This window comes from Eriocheir sinensis, chromosome 25 (assembly GCF_024679095.1).
Source record: "Eriocheir sinensis breed Jianghai 21 chromosome 25, ASM2467909v1, whole genome shotgun sequence".
NCBI lineage: Eukaryota > Metazoa > Arthropoda > Malacostraca > Decapoda > Varunidae > Eriocheir > Eriocheir sinensis.
Window position 1 is genome coordinate 17,960,123 of NC_066533.1, and position 16,058 is coordinate 17,976,180.

At 41.5% G+C, this 16,058-nt stretch overlaps 1 protein-coding gene across 16 annotated transcripts in view; it reads right to left on the reverse strand.

The window, feature by feature from the left end:
• The window catches only part of LOC127003534 (CAP-Gly domain-containing linker protein 1-like), a 140,079-nt gene that overhangs the window by 16,074 nt on the left and 107,947 nt on the right, over positions 1–16,058 (reverse strand). For 6 of the 16 annotated variants that reach the window (XR_007757131.1, XR_007757132.1, XM_050870385.1 and 3 more), the window contains 7 exons: positions 8,437–8,589; positions 7,846–8,184; positions 7,481–7,655; positions 6,995–7,229; positions 4,431–4,481; positions 585–725; positions 114–278 (listed from right to left, as the gene is read on the reverse strand). Coding sequence is in view for 14 of the 16 variants with exons in the window: in XM_050870385.1 (XP_050726342.1) it covers positions 114–278; positions 585–725; positions 4,431–4,481; positions 6,995–7,229; positions 7,481–7,655; positions 7,846–8,184; positions 8,437–8,589 (1,259 nt within the window). In the remaining 2 variants the exon portion in view is untranslated. Of the gene's footprint in view, positions 1–113; positions 279–584; positions 726–4,430; positions 4,482–6,994; positions 7,230–7,480; positions 7,656–7,845; positions 8,185–8,436; positions 8,590–9,207; positions 9,573–14,068; positions 14,086–14,185; positions 14,236–16,058 lie in introns of those variants that run through there. The other 10 variants (XM_050870380.1, XM_050870377.1, XM_050870388.1 and 7 more) reach the window with 9 other exon arrangements.

Sequence of the window (16,058 nt, forward strand, 5' to 3'; positions counted from 1 at the left end):
TTATATCCCAAAGAAACTGTATGCACCGAGGTGAGTGTATATTCATGCAAACTACAGGCTTAAGAAGATGATAAAAAAAGTACACAGGCATTGGTATAAGTCTTGATGTTCACCTCTAGGTCAGCTTTTGTGATGGACTCCTCCTCGAGTTGGAATGATATGTCGTCCAGGTCCTTTTGTTTGTCCTCTAGTTTGGACAGTATCTCCTCTTTATCCCTTTGTAGCGCACGTATTCGTTCCCCATAGTCGTGTAGCCTCTCCTCCGACTCTATTTGTAGCTGGAAGGTTAAGCTGACATAAGGAAAGGCATGAACCATTCTCTGTGCTGGTAAAACATCATTATAAGCCTCCAATTTGCTCCCCATAGTTGTGAAGCCTCTCTTCCGACTCTATTCAGATTAGACTGACGTATGGCGAGAAATACTGAACCATTCTCTGTACTGAAAAAACACGGTAATAACCCTGCGCGAGGAATATGAGAAATCAATAACAAGATGAAACTACTACCCAAAACATAGTCATGACCCTACAAACAGTATACGAGAAATTAGTAACAAGGGAATGAGATTACAATGAATGCTCACCTTGTCGAGTTGAAGCTTCATGTCCTGCGCTGCCCTGGTGGCCTCGTCTGCTTGTGCTGCCATGCGCGCCACCTCAGCCCGCTCCATGTCCCGCTCCCTCATCAGCTGGTCAACATGCTGTGTCTTCTCGGACAAAGCCTCCTGTTGGGCATGGGGATGTTATAGCGATGGTGAGGCAGTGTGACGTATTGGAGCTGATTCATTAAAAAGTGGAAATGGGTTTTTTGTATACATTCCACTGACTTTAAATGAACACGTTTTGTTAAGTTCTTACCTTTTACAGATGCTTTACACTGTATGGTCAGTATTGCTACGTAGGGCACACACACTACAACTACTGCTACGTCTACTACTACAAGGGTAGGACAAACTTAAAAACAGGTCAAGGTAACTACATTTAGTATGATAAACAGGTGATGTTATTAAGGTGTGGAGAAATTTACATGTATTTTTTGGTCAACTGATTTTGGTGTCATAGGAAATACCAAGTGACATTACTGATTACTAAATATATATAATAATTTCTATACAATATAATTCTTTCTCATATAAGTTTTAAATCTATATAGGAGGTGGATTAAATTACAATGTCAAAATATATTTGTGGTAAACTCACTGCAATTCCTGTGACAATTCTTTATCTTAGTCTGTGATATAAAAATTTGTATCATGATATGTTGACCACTGAGAAAAATATAATATAAACACATCAGGAAGAGCTTCAGTGCTTGATGTGCTGCTGCAGGACTGTCACTCAGGAATTGCAGTGTTGTTGTTCTTAAAGCTGCGTCACCTAACATGAAGCTTAACCACCTCAGATCCTCCCTCAGAAGCAGGTCAAAAGCTTATTGATTCACTTATATAAGTCTGGCAAAAAATATACTATTTAACTAGGAGTAAATAATCTATTAAAACTTAAATTATCACAAGCTGATACCCTAAGTTAAGTAGACTGGGTACAAGTTTTCAAATGAAGAAAATCATCATTGTGAACCAATCTCAAATATTGTGCAAACAGCTGGTACTCGTAAGCACACTATATTACTTGGGAAAATAATATTGATACTTAAAATCCATGACTTATGTATATAAAGAAAAATATATATGTATATGAGAAGCTACCAAAGAGATACTTGAAAAAAACAGAACTGTAATAATCTATGTAATGATTATCATTTTCATGGCAAATTACCTTGCAGATAATTAAGCAAAACCTACACACTCATTCTATAAGTGTTTCTCAGTCAGACATACAACAAAACACAAGTGAACTGCTTTATCTCTTACAAGAACATGGCTGGCTGTGTGGAGGGAGTACACATGATGCAGAACAGATTTAGATGGAAGACAGATCCTTAAGATTACATGAATGGCTTTTAACCACTCTCTTGGCACTGCGATTCACAGCAATTCAAGATTCTCTTTTTTGATGAGGTAGCACCAATGTTTCCTTTACCTGTTGTTGTGGACTAGAATTTTGGTAAGCAGCAACATAGGAAGACAAAGACCACTGCTGCACATGGCACTCATTTTCAACCATGGCACTTTGAGGGGCTTTAGCAAACACTGAGGACCAACACTGCTACCGAGGCTCACACTCTTGTAAGAGACGAAAGTCCTGTAGTCTAGTGGAACGAAAGCATATACTGCTGATGCAAGGCTTGCCTACTCTACCTAAAACAATAAAAGAACATCTGCCTAAACACTATCAACTGGGGCAACAAAAATATTCATATATATTTGATCTAAAGTACTGTAATATATTCAGAGTGAGTTTAACACCAAGTAACATATCTATAAAAATAAACACTAATATATAATGTAATTAAAGCATTCAGCCACCTGAAAAGAACCAACTTCAACATTTTTTGCCTTTGCCATAATACCATCCATAAAGTAGTCTTTTTATATCAATCTGTAACACTGCCACTCATAGCATTGCAAAGGCACCAGCCCAGACCAGCAGTGCCAGGTCTGAGGGAGTGGGAAGCAAAAGTGCACGGTGTTGCAAGTCTCAGTAAAAGCCATCTTGGTCCACCACATGCTCATCTCGTTCCTGCGCGGGGAAGACACAAAACAGCCCCCTTAATGACACTCCCAGTGCTCCATTCTCATCAAGCACCATCGTGGTAAGTAGTCCTTGAACACAGTGTGCTTGGAGGTCACACTCACAACAAGCAAGTAACATGCTCTAAGACAAGTTACCCAAACAAAACTATAAATACCTGTGAAATCCACAGGTTTTCTATGAAAGCAGATTTTAAACATGTATGATATTAAAGAATTATTTCACTTACTGAATCACACAAAGTTCAAGGCACCACCATGAAGGATGCACCAGCATGGATGGTGCAGCACATACTGAGATAGATTAAGGTAGCAATTTACCATCCTCTGTGTGTTGCTACATTTGATTATTCATTAGGAGCAGATATTTGAAAAACAAACTTGGCCCTCATGCAATCAATCAAATGTTAAGAAACACTGTGATTTGGGGAACTCATGAAATTTATTTGAAATAGGTTCTGTTGTGATAAAAATTCCATTATGTTGTATGTAAATTTCAGTGTTCAGAAACAGCAGAGAACAAAACCAGAAAGCAACAGTTAGTCTTCTTCACCCGGCAACACGTCAGTGAAGCACGGCAGCACACATGCTTGTGTGTGAGACTAACGTGTCATTTCCTCATGGATAGGAAATTGTAACTTTCAAATAACATTTTCCATAAGTATTTAGATTTGAAAAATTGCAATTTTTTTTTAGTTTGGTGCCACAAAAAGACAGATATGTTAGAGGTCCTCACAGGCAGATCCAACTCCACCACCTTAGAGCATAATTAATAAGAGTAACATGTGCTCAGTCTGTTGCATTATTGCTTACATAAAGCAATAAAAACTGCTTGTTTCCAATCATTCAGGCAGAGTCAGTAGCAAGCAAGAAGCATGTGAATGGGCTGTTTGTTAGTCACGAGAAAAGGCTGTTATATTAATTCCATAAGCTGTGGCTGGCAGTGGTTTGTTTTGCACACCCAAATTAGTACATTATGGCGAGGGTGTATTACAAGGTCACTTCCGTTAGGGTACACTTGTTCCCAGAGAGTCAAGAAGGTATTGGCACACCACTATGCCTGCATGAGCATGGATGGCATGGTAATAAATATGGCAGAGGCAAGAGTATTACAAGAGGACAAGAGAGAAAATGCCTCACTCAGAGCATTTTCCCCAAGTCTGCATTGCAATATTTTTAGTTGAAGTGGAGCATTTTCAGCAAAGGTTGTGATGGTAAACTCTGGCAAAGATACACATCACAAACCTGAAACAGATGGCCGAGAAAAGTATATACAAGGAGTGAGAATTACGAGTTAACATATGACACGAACCGTCACCACTTGTTAAAACTAGTGAACTATAAGTATAGAGACAAAAGAATACATATGGTCTGTAATCCTAGAGACTAATGAGAGCTGAGACATTAGAATATGAATAAATAAACTGACAAAACACTCTTCACTTACGATTACCAAGTTTATAATGTTACGTATATTAGACTCTAAACTCCAAGCCTGGGAAACAGCTTTAGAGATATCAGTAAACTTGCATTCTAAATTAGGTTACAGAGACATTATAGTTGCAGCGTACCTATGAAGAATATTAAGATTCTAACATTACAATATAAACTTAAAGGGTAGGGATATGTGGCCAAATTGTCAAGTATGGTTATTAATTATTCAGATACACAAGGGTAAGATGTGTTGCATATTCCATTTACTCTACACAAATGGACACACTGACAAGGATTATTAGCGTGACGGGAGGGTGAACCTCAGCGCCTCCTAGCGTTACCCACCTGCAGGGCCTTGGTGTTGGGGACGGATGAGGTGACAGGCCGGGAGGGTCTCTGCAATGGGCCATGCAATTAGTCATTCCACAACACCCTAACACACCTGGCGACCCCAAAATGTCTCTCCCATGCAATGCAAAAGATAGCAACTTGAAAAAATGGGTCCAAAAATATTCTAAACCACAAAAGGATATGTTCCATGTGGTTGGTTCTACTTTATCAAGGGATTTCCACACATTTATATGGATCTAGAATAGGGTACTACACACTGTTACTTAGCAGGGATCCACACATGAGGAATGAGTCTATTGAAAAAACGTTGTGAGCGTACACCCACAACCCTCACAGCTTAGGTCCATCTTAAAAATATAGCAACTGGGAGGAAGGAATAGGCATGCACTTTAATCTTGGACCAATACTAAGGAGACTAGAAAAAATCTCTACGGGAAATACACCGCATCTAAATTATAGGGAATAGCACCCAACTTTAAGAAATACACATGTAGATAATAGTTTAACATTCCCAGTTCATGCTTCAGTATGTTCAAAGCAGGTGACTGTGCTGCTTACAGACTAACATGCAGAAGTGAAGGAGGCAACAAAACTATGAGTTAGGCTAAACCAGGGTATCACACAGAACTTAATGATCATTGTCAATATTCACAAATCAAATTCTATGAGGTAAACTAGGCAGGCATTCATATGGACTTACAACCCTTGAATATTATAACTATCAAGTAAGTGAGGATTAGAAGACCTAGACTGGTGAGTGCTGTCCCATCTTCCTACCCATATGACACTTTCTGTTTTATATTAACTTGGTACTAGCGACGGGCCAAATTTGTGGCTCTACCATGTACCAGCGACGGGCCAAATTTTTCCATGATATAAACCCCCCAAAACAGATGACGCATAAACTGATCACAAGTGCATTGATATATATTATGAAATGGTTTGTGTGAGTGATGATTTTTTCTCATTATTCTCGCTTAGAGAGGCCGATTAGAAACATGATCCCCGCAGCTACTGGGTTAACCCTTGGCCCTCTCATGCCCCAGTGCTGTTCTTCCTGACCTGTTAGCTTTCATCCACCAAGTTAGGGAATTAAGGAGTAATGGAAGTCCATCATGATTTGTGATTCTCTAGATAAGTTTGAGATTGATTTCTAATTCATTCAAGTTCTTACCATACCTATCATTTCTTTCATGGATATTTTAAAGTCCATAAAGATGTTAGGTCTCGTTTTGAAAGCTTGTGTGTGTATGAGTGTTGAGAGTAATAAATACCGAATGAAAATAAGATAATCTAAGAGTAAATAGTCCAGTCTTCCATCATGCATGAAAACATATCATAAAGTCTTTTTTTGGGGGAAATATAAGATACCTCACTCTGTTAATTTTAGATACTTCAAGTGTCTACCCAGTTTACTCATTGTGTTACTGTCCAGCCCTGCCCAACATGACTTCTGAACAACTATGACAACATTAATGAAAATACTGAAGAAATAATAGACTGTCTTGTAACTAACGCATACTGTAAGGGCAAGCTGTGATTACTGCCCAGCCCTGCCCAATATGTCTTCTGAACAACTATGACAACCTTAATGAAAATACTGAAGAAATAGTTGACTGTCTTGTAACTAACGCATACTGTAAGGGCAAGCTGTGAAATTACGGGCCTCTCCCATCCGTTACAATTACCAGTAAAAACGTAAAGACCAGTTATGAAAATTTACTGAATGATGTAAATGCATTAAAGTGTTAAAAGTAGAATATCACTCTTGTTACTCATCCCAAGGTAAGTGTGTTGACATAGTTAATAGTTTACCCCTCAAAAATAGGAGGAATTAAATCTCTTCCCATGTTAGAAAATGTCATCTCGAAGGTTAACTTGAACCCCTTCAAAAATTCTAAGTCACACAAGCAAATGCTAAGTCAAAAAATGTCTTGCATAAAACACAATGCTTCTCTATCTAAGGGAGGAATTCAAGTTACTGTTACCTAATTCAAATGCACACTAGGGAAATGCACAAATAACCGGGGAAACAGATACACGCGCACACAAAAGAAAAACTGACACACACACACACGCACACATACTGAGGGAATGGCACAATAGTTACCATCCATTTCATTCTTCTCAATTGTGAAAGAAAAATTTTGTTGTCTTGAAGGAGGCTGGTCTAGCTTATCCCATTTTTCTGCTGCTTTTACTGTGATCCAAACAACCAGTGGCTTTCAGAAGTGTCAAAAAGAGCTCATTGTGGCATTAACATGGTTCGTTTAGGGGACAGGCATCTACTTTCATTAGTCTTAAGCTTTCGGAAACAATTATGAAAAATACTGATACTGCCAGAGCAAAAGATCAACTCTTATTTTGCTTTAAAGGCAATTGTTTCTTTGTATACGTATCTTGACAGCACATTTTTATAAGATGTGTCACTATTAGTTTACTTTTAGATATGAGGAACTGGAGAACGGATGCTTGTGTACGGTCAAGGGAGTACTTTTCATAAAGCCACTGCTGCGGACAACATCCAAGATAAACAGCAAGAAGTTGGGAGACAGTACCTGGCCTGGGGTGAGGGAGGTGACGCCAAGTCTTACCCTGGTGCCCCGGACAGAGGAGGCTGTCGAGGAGGCCACCGAGGATCCTCCCAAAGATTCCCTGCTGTTGGAGCGGCGCACTGTGGCACGAGGCGTCTGGGGAGCCGAAGTGCGGCGGGCGGCCCCTGAGCTGGGGCCATATTTGCTCACACGGCCAACAGGAGCAAACAGCCCATACTTGTCTCTGCACTCAAAGTATCTGAAAAGGTGAAAAACAATTAGAAAAAGTAACAAATAGATGGAGTTAATATTCCTAACAACTGCTACTACCTAATATTCAACAGTCAGTAGTGTGTTGACTATGAGACAAGGTTGAAGGGTTCCTCGTTTTGATATTTCTGGATTAAAAGTACCAATAAACTCTTTGCATGCTAGTGAGACATCAGTTATCTTTAAGCCAATACTGTCCAAGATCTATTTTGTTCTATCAGTCAAACAACAACTGCTTACTTTTTGCCTGCCACCGAGCCGTCATTCTTCCCTGTTGGGTCATCCAGCTCCACTCCTGCCCAAACCCCGTCAGCAAAATCTGCCTTTCCCACGAAGCGCAGGATGCCGTGCCGCACACCTGTTGCGCTGGTGATGACGACACGATCCCCAACCTTGGCATCAGTGGTGGTAGAGCCTGAAACAGCAAACATAACACTCAGTACAAAATAACAAATAAAAAAGCATATCTGTAGGCATCATTACAATAAAATAAAGGTGTAGATAAGTATTGTCAATTCCTGCAATGATCAAACAGAAATATCTTTATGTTCTTAAGCAGGAGTGATTGTTATGTGGCAAGCTAACTGAGAAACACAATCATTTACTTGGAGTAGTCAATGTGACACTCTTTCTGGGAGTGGCGGCAGGAGTGGGAGTGGTCTTGGAAGCCACGGTGGAGCTTGGTTTGCTTGTGGTGCTGGAGGGGGTCACTTTGCGGACAGGAGCTGAGGCAGAGGTGGGCCCCGAGGCCATACTGCTGGCCGGTGTGCCATTGGTTTTCGGCGAGTCGGACCCCACAGTGGAGGAGCGACGGGACGAGAGGAGCTCAATGTCATAGTCAGTGAGTTCTCTCCTGGAAAGCCTTGTAAGTCTGGAAAACACTCCCTTCTTGGCCTCACACTGGAAGTAACGGACTCCAGCCACACTGCCATCATTTTTACCTACTTGGAAAAAGGGAAAAAAATGATAGAGCCGGAAATACACAGAAATATCCACAGATTACAACAGAATTAGTGTATTAACCTAACTGCCATGTATTATCATATATAAATAGATTCTTACATGATATTACCTTCTGTTGTATCACTATTAATGTTTGTCACTATACGAGCAAGACACTAACAGCTGACTAACATATATAGAAATGCTCCACTATGTTGTTTCAGTAATATATCATTGGCTAACGAGCTACTCACCGATAGGCTCATCAAGGGTGACTCCCGCCCACTCTCCAGGAGCAAACTGTGTCTCCCCGATGTAAGATATGACACCGGGCTTTGTGCCACCCACCCACACGCGGTCCCCAATGATAAAGCTGTCGGTGTCTTCTGTCAGCACAAGGGACGCATCTGCAAAGACAATGGGTGAGTAAAACTATGCATGTAACTCTCTGTCCAGCATTGCTAACCTAACCATTGACTAAACTAACATGAACTCAACAAATAAGCTAAAGCAAGAAATATGATAGCAAAAATGAGAGGAACTATTTCATCATCTGCAAATAGGGCTGTAATTTCTGGGGGGGCTAAGGGGAGCTATAGCCCTCCAATGTGTTCTATATATCAATTAATTTTCCAAAAAATTCCCACAGCTGTGCATGTTTGTTTCGCTCGCCACCCCTCCCAGTCTTTACAGGTGGGGTTCACACAAGAAGCCTAGCTTCTTAATTCCCTACTATTTTTCAAATAGGTGAATCCATGAACCTATGGTGCCCTCTGGCCCCCCCAAAAATCTGCCAAAATTACAGGCCTGATAAAACAACAGAAAAATGAAATTGCAGCTCTACAACATAAATGTTGTACTTCTTTTTTGCAGTAAAGAATAAAAAATGTGCCCATTTAAAAACGTGTCCCCTCAAAACATGCCCCAAACACATCCTCATCCCCAGCATGACCCCAGCCCCCGCCTCGTCCCCTTCACCCGTGGCCCCAAAGAGTGTTACCTGTGCCCCCCCCGGCATGTCTCACCTGTGGCCAGCTTCTTGGTGGCCGGCGCCCTGGGGCCAGGCAGGGCCGAGGCACGGGTGCCTGGCCCTGCCCCTGGCCCTGATGTCCTCTTGAGGCTGCCCATCCCTCACAAATCACTCTTATAAACCTTTTTCTGTGTCTGTCTGTTTTTCGGCTTCTTCACATCACCATCACCATTGTCATCACCATCTCACAGTTTAGTTTCCCGCTCCTGGACGGATTCATGGACGTTAGCGGAGTGTCTGAGCATCACGGGCATCACAGGGGCATGGCTACACTTGAGGGGGCATGGCACAGGGGTAATAATGTGGAAGGGGGCGCAGGTTCGAGCCCCCTCTTCGTCCTCCTCCTCTTCTTCTCTCGACCTACGACGGACGGAACAGCTGATGACTCACTAACGACGTCACGTTTGCACCGCTACTCAGGGTTTTTAAAAGGAAGTTCGCTATCCACTATGTTATCCGAATCATTATCTTTAGCATCGTTATTTTCTAGGGTCTGTGTGGTCTATGTATCTAAATAAATCTATGTGTGTGGGGTCTGTGTGGCCTGATTTTCTGTGTAAATCTATGTAAACTCGATTTTACGTAACATTCGCACCAATATACCGTGATTTTTAAAAGGAAATATCGCTATCCACTATGTTATCTGAATCATTATCTTTAGCATCGTTATTTCCTAGGGTCTGTGTAGTCTATGTATCTCAATAAATCTATGTGCGTGGGGTCTGTGTGGTCTAATTTTCTATGTAAATCTATGTAAACTCGATTTTACGTCACATTCGCACCAATGCCGTGATTTTCAAAAGGAAGTTCGCTATCCGCTATGTCATTATGATAAATATTAGTGTTTTCATGACATACAAGAATATCTAAACTTTGTCTGCTCTTCTTAAAATACTCAGACGCTTCCGTATAATCAATTTCATTCACTATATATTGGCATTTCAAAACGATTTCTCATTTTCTTTACTTTATTTCCATAACTTTTATTAAAAATTGAAGTATAATCTCGTATAGTTGTCACTCACAGCTGTACCTAACGAACTTATTTATCTTTCTCTCTCCATTTCTCTTCATTATGGAGGTACAATAATGATTTCACTGCGCTAATCCCATAAATTACACTCACAGCTGTACTAATCCACTTAATTCTCTCTCTTTCTCTCTCCTCCACTTCCAAATGGAGTTCACTTCGAGAGTTAACACACACGTACACTTCACATCACTGCCTTGGCTTGAATATTCTTCCATGGACGTCCACTAACTCCTAAAGGCATGGAAGGAGGTGGTATACTATATGCGTGGGCCGGGCATTTCCTATGACAAAGAACCACCTTCCAGTAACCCTTCGACCCTTATAAGGAGGATACGGCCAGTCCACCACGAGTATAAAGCTTCCATTACGTAATACTCAAGAAACCCCTGCATCACTCCTTTATTTAAGCTGCTCATTAAGGCTAAACCCGCTAAATGGTGTCTCTCTGTCTCTCCTCCTCCTCCTCCTCTCTCTCTCTCTCTCTGGAGTAGGAAATAAACACAGGTATAATTTACACCTGTATCACAAAATAAACGCCCAAAACACACACATTTATCAGTCATTTGGAATTTCAGAGTGACTCACGGCTTCCCACCCTCCTCCTACTCTTCCTCTTCCTTCTTCTCCTCTTTTTCCTTCCATGTCAGTCTCCCAAGGTTGCATAATTTACGACCCAGGTAACAATAAATACCTGCAGAGTCTATAAGGGAAGATATATAACCTGATATGGCCTGCAGGATTGTGTAATATTCATGTCTCGAGATGGTTTGGTCATATATAGCTTCCTCATACTATTATTATTATTATTATTATTATTATTATTATTATTATTATTATCGTAAACTTAATTAAACACTATGGACTTAATTATTTGTTTTGTTATGGGATTACGTAGTGTCTTTCAACATCTAAATAACTGTCTCTTGTTGCCTTTACCTAACCTATCCATATTTTTTTTTTCTTTTATAGTTGAATTACATCGAGTCTTTCAAAATCCTAATCATTGCCTTCTTCGTACATTTCCATTTCTTCTTTCTTTCTTTTACTTATTTATTCTACCCGGGCGTGACTATACTATATTAATTAACACCTGACGTCCCTCTCCAAACTTATTTTTCTATTCTTTCATTTTTTTCTTCAACCCGGGCGTGACTAGCTTACATATCCGCTTCTCTTCTTTCCTCACTATCACTGACCTATATGCAAGCTTCCCTCGGTGTCCATTTCGTAAACCAACAGCCTACCTCAGCCTGCCCAGCACACCATTATCTCCATTCATATGCACACCGCTAAGCATCTCTGAGGGCCAAATTAGGATATTCTGAGCAAACGTTGTTGATGTAGGATCCAGAAATGTTTTATTCATCTCTCGTATCTAGCTGGTAGCAGTATATTGTGGTGGGCTGTTTGTTATAATCTCTCTCTCTCTCTCTCTCTCTCTCTCTCTCTCTCTCTCTCTCTCTCTCTCTCTTATGTTTAATCGGTTATCTTCTTGTTGTGCGAAAAGAAAACGGTCGCATGTGTAATCTATCTTCTTCCTCTTCTTCTTTTTCCAGTTTGTTTCCTTATCTTACTTCCTCTCTCTCTCTCTCTCTCTCTCTCTCTCTCTCTCTCTCTCTCTCTCTCTCTCTCTCTCTCTCTCTCTAAGAAAACGATCGCATGTGTAAACTGTTTTCTTGTTCTTCTTTTTCAGTTTGTTTCCTTATCTTACTTCATCTCTCTCTCTCTCTCTCTCTCTCTCTCTCTCTCTCTCTCTCTCAACCAGACGACAGTTCGTGAGTGAGTCACAACTGTAAGTATACCTGCTGGATGCTACCTGCTAACCCAGATAAGAATCACTGAGGATGCTCCACATTCTAAATAGTCTAACTTCACTTTCAGACGTAAACTAACCATTCGACAAAACAGTTCTATTACTCTTCCTACAAATGTTTTACCCTTCAATAAACAGCAAGAACCATTTAATAAGTGCTACATGTTATCAGAGTCGTAAATCCCAACATGAGCCGCTGTCAATCTCGGTAAATTCAACAAGCATTAGTGATAAGCTTCAGCGTGGGACAAATCAGGCCATCTCGATAAGGCATGAACCCCTTGAATATACACCGTCCCGCCCTTGCTGACTCGCTTATCAATCCCACACACGTTTATCAATGCTTGCTGACTATTGCTGAAGGCGGGAGGGCGTTCACGGGTCCCCTTGACCTTGGGGTGGTGACGTTGCGGACCGTTGAGTCAGACCAGTTGCCCAATGCCAATATAAGACAGATTTTCCCTTCCCTCGTAGTGACACGCGGCATTCCTTTACATTTTGACTACCCCGGGTGATGAATTAGTGGAGTATTGGTTGGGAAGGTGAATGAGGGTTGATTCGTTTGGGTTTTCAGGTGGGGTTGGTGAAGGGTGTTATGGGAAGTGTGTGTGATCGTTTCGTATAGCTGGTAATACTCGATCGTGGCCTACATCCCTTCTTGCCCCCTCCCCACCTCCTCCTTCACATCCCTCTCCCCATCTCCCTCCTCTTCTAAATCCCCTGCCTCCTCCCAATCTCCCCCTTCACATCTCTCTCCCAATATCTCTTGTCTCCCCATCTCCCTCCTCTTCTAAATCCCTTGCCTCCCCACCTCCCTTCTTCACCCCCTTCACCTCCCTTTCCCGACATCCCCAGCCTCCCCATCTTCCCCCTATACCCTTTTACGTCCTCTCCCTTCATCCCTTACCTCCCCACCTCCCTCCACCTTATGACTCCGATCCCCACTCCTCCACCCCTTCATCTCCCCATCCCTGCTTCTCATTCGTCCTTCCTCCTCTCCCAGAAAAAACACACACACACACACACACACACATGGCCCTGCAACTCTTACACGCGCAACGTCCCAGAACAGAGGCAGCCCCCGCCCCCCTCTGGCCCCCTTCTCCTCCTCCCCTCTTTGGTGGTAACGTTGTGCTGGTTACCTCCTGTACTGTGTGTTACTTCCGCGTCCTGGTAACGGGAGTAGTTTTATGGTGAAGGTAAAAAGTATCTCGCTCGACCTCGGTAAATTATAAAAGGTAGAGTTGTTATGGTCATTATTGTAGCTATTATCTGTATTTTTATGTATTTATGGCTATTATTTGTATTTTTGTGTTATTTTTGGGTTTTAGAACGTATACATGCAGACTCGAAAAACAGGAAAATAAGACTAAACTGAAAAAAAACATGCTATTACGTTAACTTTATACATATTACGAACTTCATAGTCTATTCGAATTGCACATAAGGAGATCGTATAGGGAAACTGTCTTTGAAAATGCCTAATGAAATGAATCTACCGCATTACATAACCAGATAAAGAAGAGGAGGAGGAGGAGGAAGAGGAGGAGAGGTGAGTGGTGTAACATAATTCACATCTCTCTCTCTCTCTCTCTCTCTCTCTCCACAAGACTGATAAAAACGTTCCCCAGCTAGACTTTGCACTGTGCACTGTTAATATATTTGTTTCTTAGTCACGGTTCACCTGTCCACACCTGCCCTAGAGAGAGAGAGAGAGAGAGAGAGAGAGAGAGAGAGAGAGAGAGAGAGAGAGAGAGAGAGAGAGAGATATTACGTGGAATTATACATCTGACAAAGACACAACTTCGGATGATGATGTGACAGACGAGAGAGAGAGAGAGAGAGAGAGAGAGAGAGAGAGAGAGAGAGAGAGAGAGAGATGACTAGACGAGGGGTAGAGAGCACCTCAGGACATCCTCCCAACAGCTACACACACACACACACACACACACACACACACCTATCTACGCATCATCTTAATAAATACTCCACATTAGCACACATAACCACCTTTCCACGCCACTCCACACGACCACAACCCCTTTTCTGCCCTTTAAATCCTCTCAGCACTCTCGTAATCCACTTTAAACGCGAGTAAGAGGTTTCAATGCCACTCCAAGCCTATACCACTCGGCCCCCAGTCTCGAGCCAGCCGGGGCAGCGAGACACACCTCCACTCGCACACACTGACAGGGAGATACTGACTGACTTTACTCCGTGACACTGACTGGCTCTCGCGGCCTTCTCTCGTTCTCTCTTCTGTCTGTATCGCTCACTCTCCGCCTCCTCCTCCTCTCCTCTCCGCCCAACCCTCAGCATCCTCATTCCCCCTTCTCCCTCTCACATCAAGTATTTCCAAAGGCTGAAAATATGATAAGTCGGGTTCTAATGAGTATTTTTTCATATTCACGGTACAGATAATGAGTTAAACTACCACCAGGGTCATAATAGTACCCCTGGAAATGCCCCAAACTCCCAGGATAGCCTTGTAAAATAGGTGATCTTGGGCGGCGGATGATTGAGTGTACGGCCCCCCCCCCCCAGCATCCCAGTCTCTCTTCCTCTCTTCCTTCCCTTCTCTTCCTCCTCCCTCCTCGCTTTCATTCCTTAATACGAGGTTTTTAAGTGTCCTTTTAATGCTCTTGCTAACGTTTTCTTGTTTTTTTTTATTTCTTATTTCTTTTTTCTTTTCTTTCTTTTAATCGTTTTGTTTAGTGTTTTTTTCTCTCTTCTATCTCCTCTCTTCTATTCCTCATTGTCTAACTAACTATTGCTTACGTTATCTTGTTTACTTTTTTACGTTTTTTTTCCTTATTTGTGTTTTTATGTGTGGTTGGTTTCTATTGTGTTTCCTTATCGCCTGTGATTCATTAACTGAGATTAGGTTGTGGTTTCGTTAAGAGATTGTGTTATCAGTACGGGTGAAGTGGATGCCTGTAACTTTGATGATTAATTAAAGAGGAACATGATATAATAATTACTGGGATATTCTTTACGTAACTAGAGGTAATAATAATGCTACTACTGTTACTATTACTACTGCTACGAGAGAGAGAGAGAGAGAGAGAGAGAGAGAGAGAGAGAGAGAGAGAGAGAGCAACACCCACAAGTCTAGTCCGGAAGTGACCACGTGAGTACAGTAATAGTCGAGCCAACAGGAAATTTCGACACAGGAATGCAGTGAAAGTGAGTCGTCGGTTACACGTGTAATGGTAAAAAGTAAACAAAGGAAACACGGCAAATAAATAAATAAAAACTGAAAGACACATGTTCTCAGACTTACCCTAAACTAACCTAACCTAACTCACGATGTATATATTTCCAAAGGCTACAAAGGAGATGAGTCGGGTTCTGATAAGTGCTTTTTACACATTCATGGTGCAGAAGTCTTGTCAAAGTATCACTAGGCTCATAAAACTACCCATGGAAATATTGACACCACCTCTACGAAAGCCCTAATCCTTGTCAAACTATCACTAGGCTCATAAAACTACCCATGGAAATATTCAAATAACCTCAACGAAAGCCCTAACCCTTGCCAAACTATCACTAGGCTCATAAAACTACCCATGGAAATACTAACCTAACCTCTAAGACAGCCCTAACCCTTGTCAAACTATATCAAGGCTCAAAAAAACTACCTCCTATGGAAATACTAACATAACAACCACTACCAAAGCCTTATTTTCACGTCCATGGTGCAGAAGCCTTGTCAAAATATCACTAGGCTCTTAAAACAACCCATGGACATATTCACATAACCTCTGCGAAAGTCCTAACCTTTGCCAAACTATTACTAGGCTCATAAAACTACCCTCTTATGTAAATGCTAACACAACAACCTCTACCAAAGCCTTATTTTCACATTCACGGTTCAGAAGCCTTGTCATACTATCACTAGGCTTATAAAACTACCCATGGAAATCCCCACAACAAGCCCTATGAAAGCCCTATCAAACGTGGGTGTGGACGCACCGAACTGTTTAAAAATATGGACCTA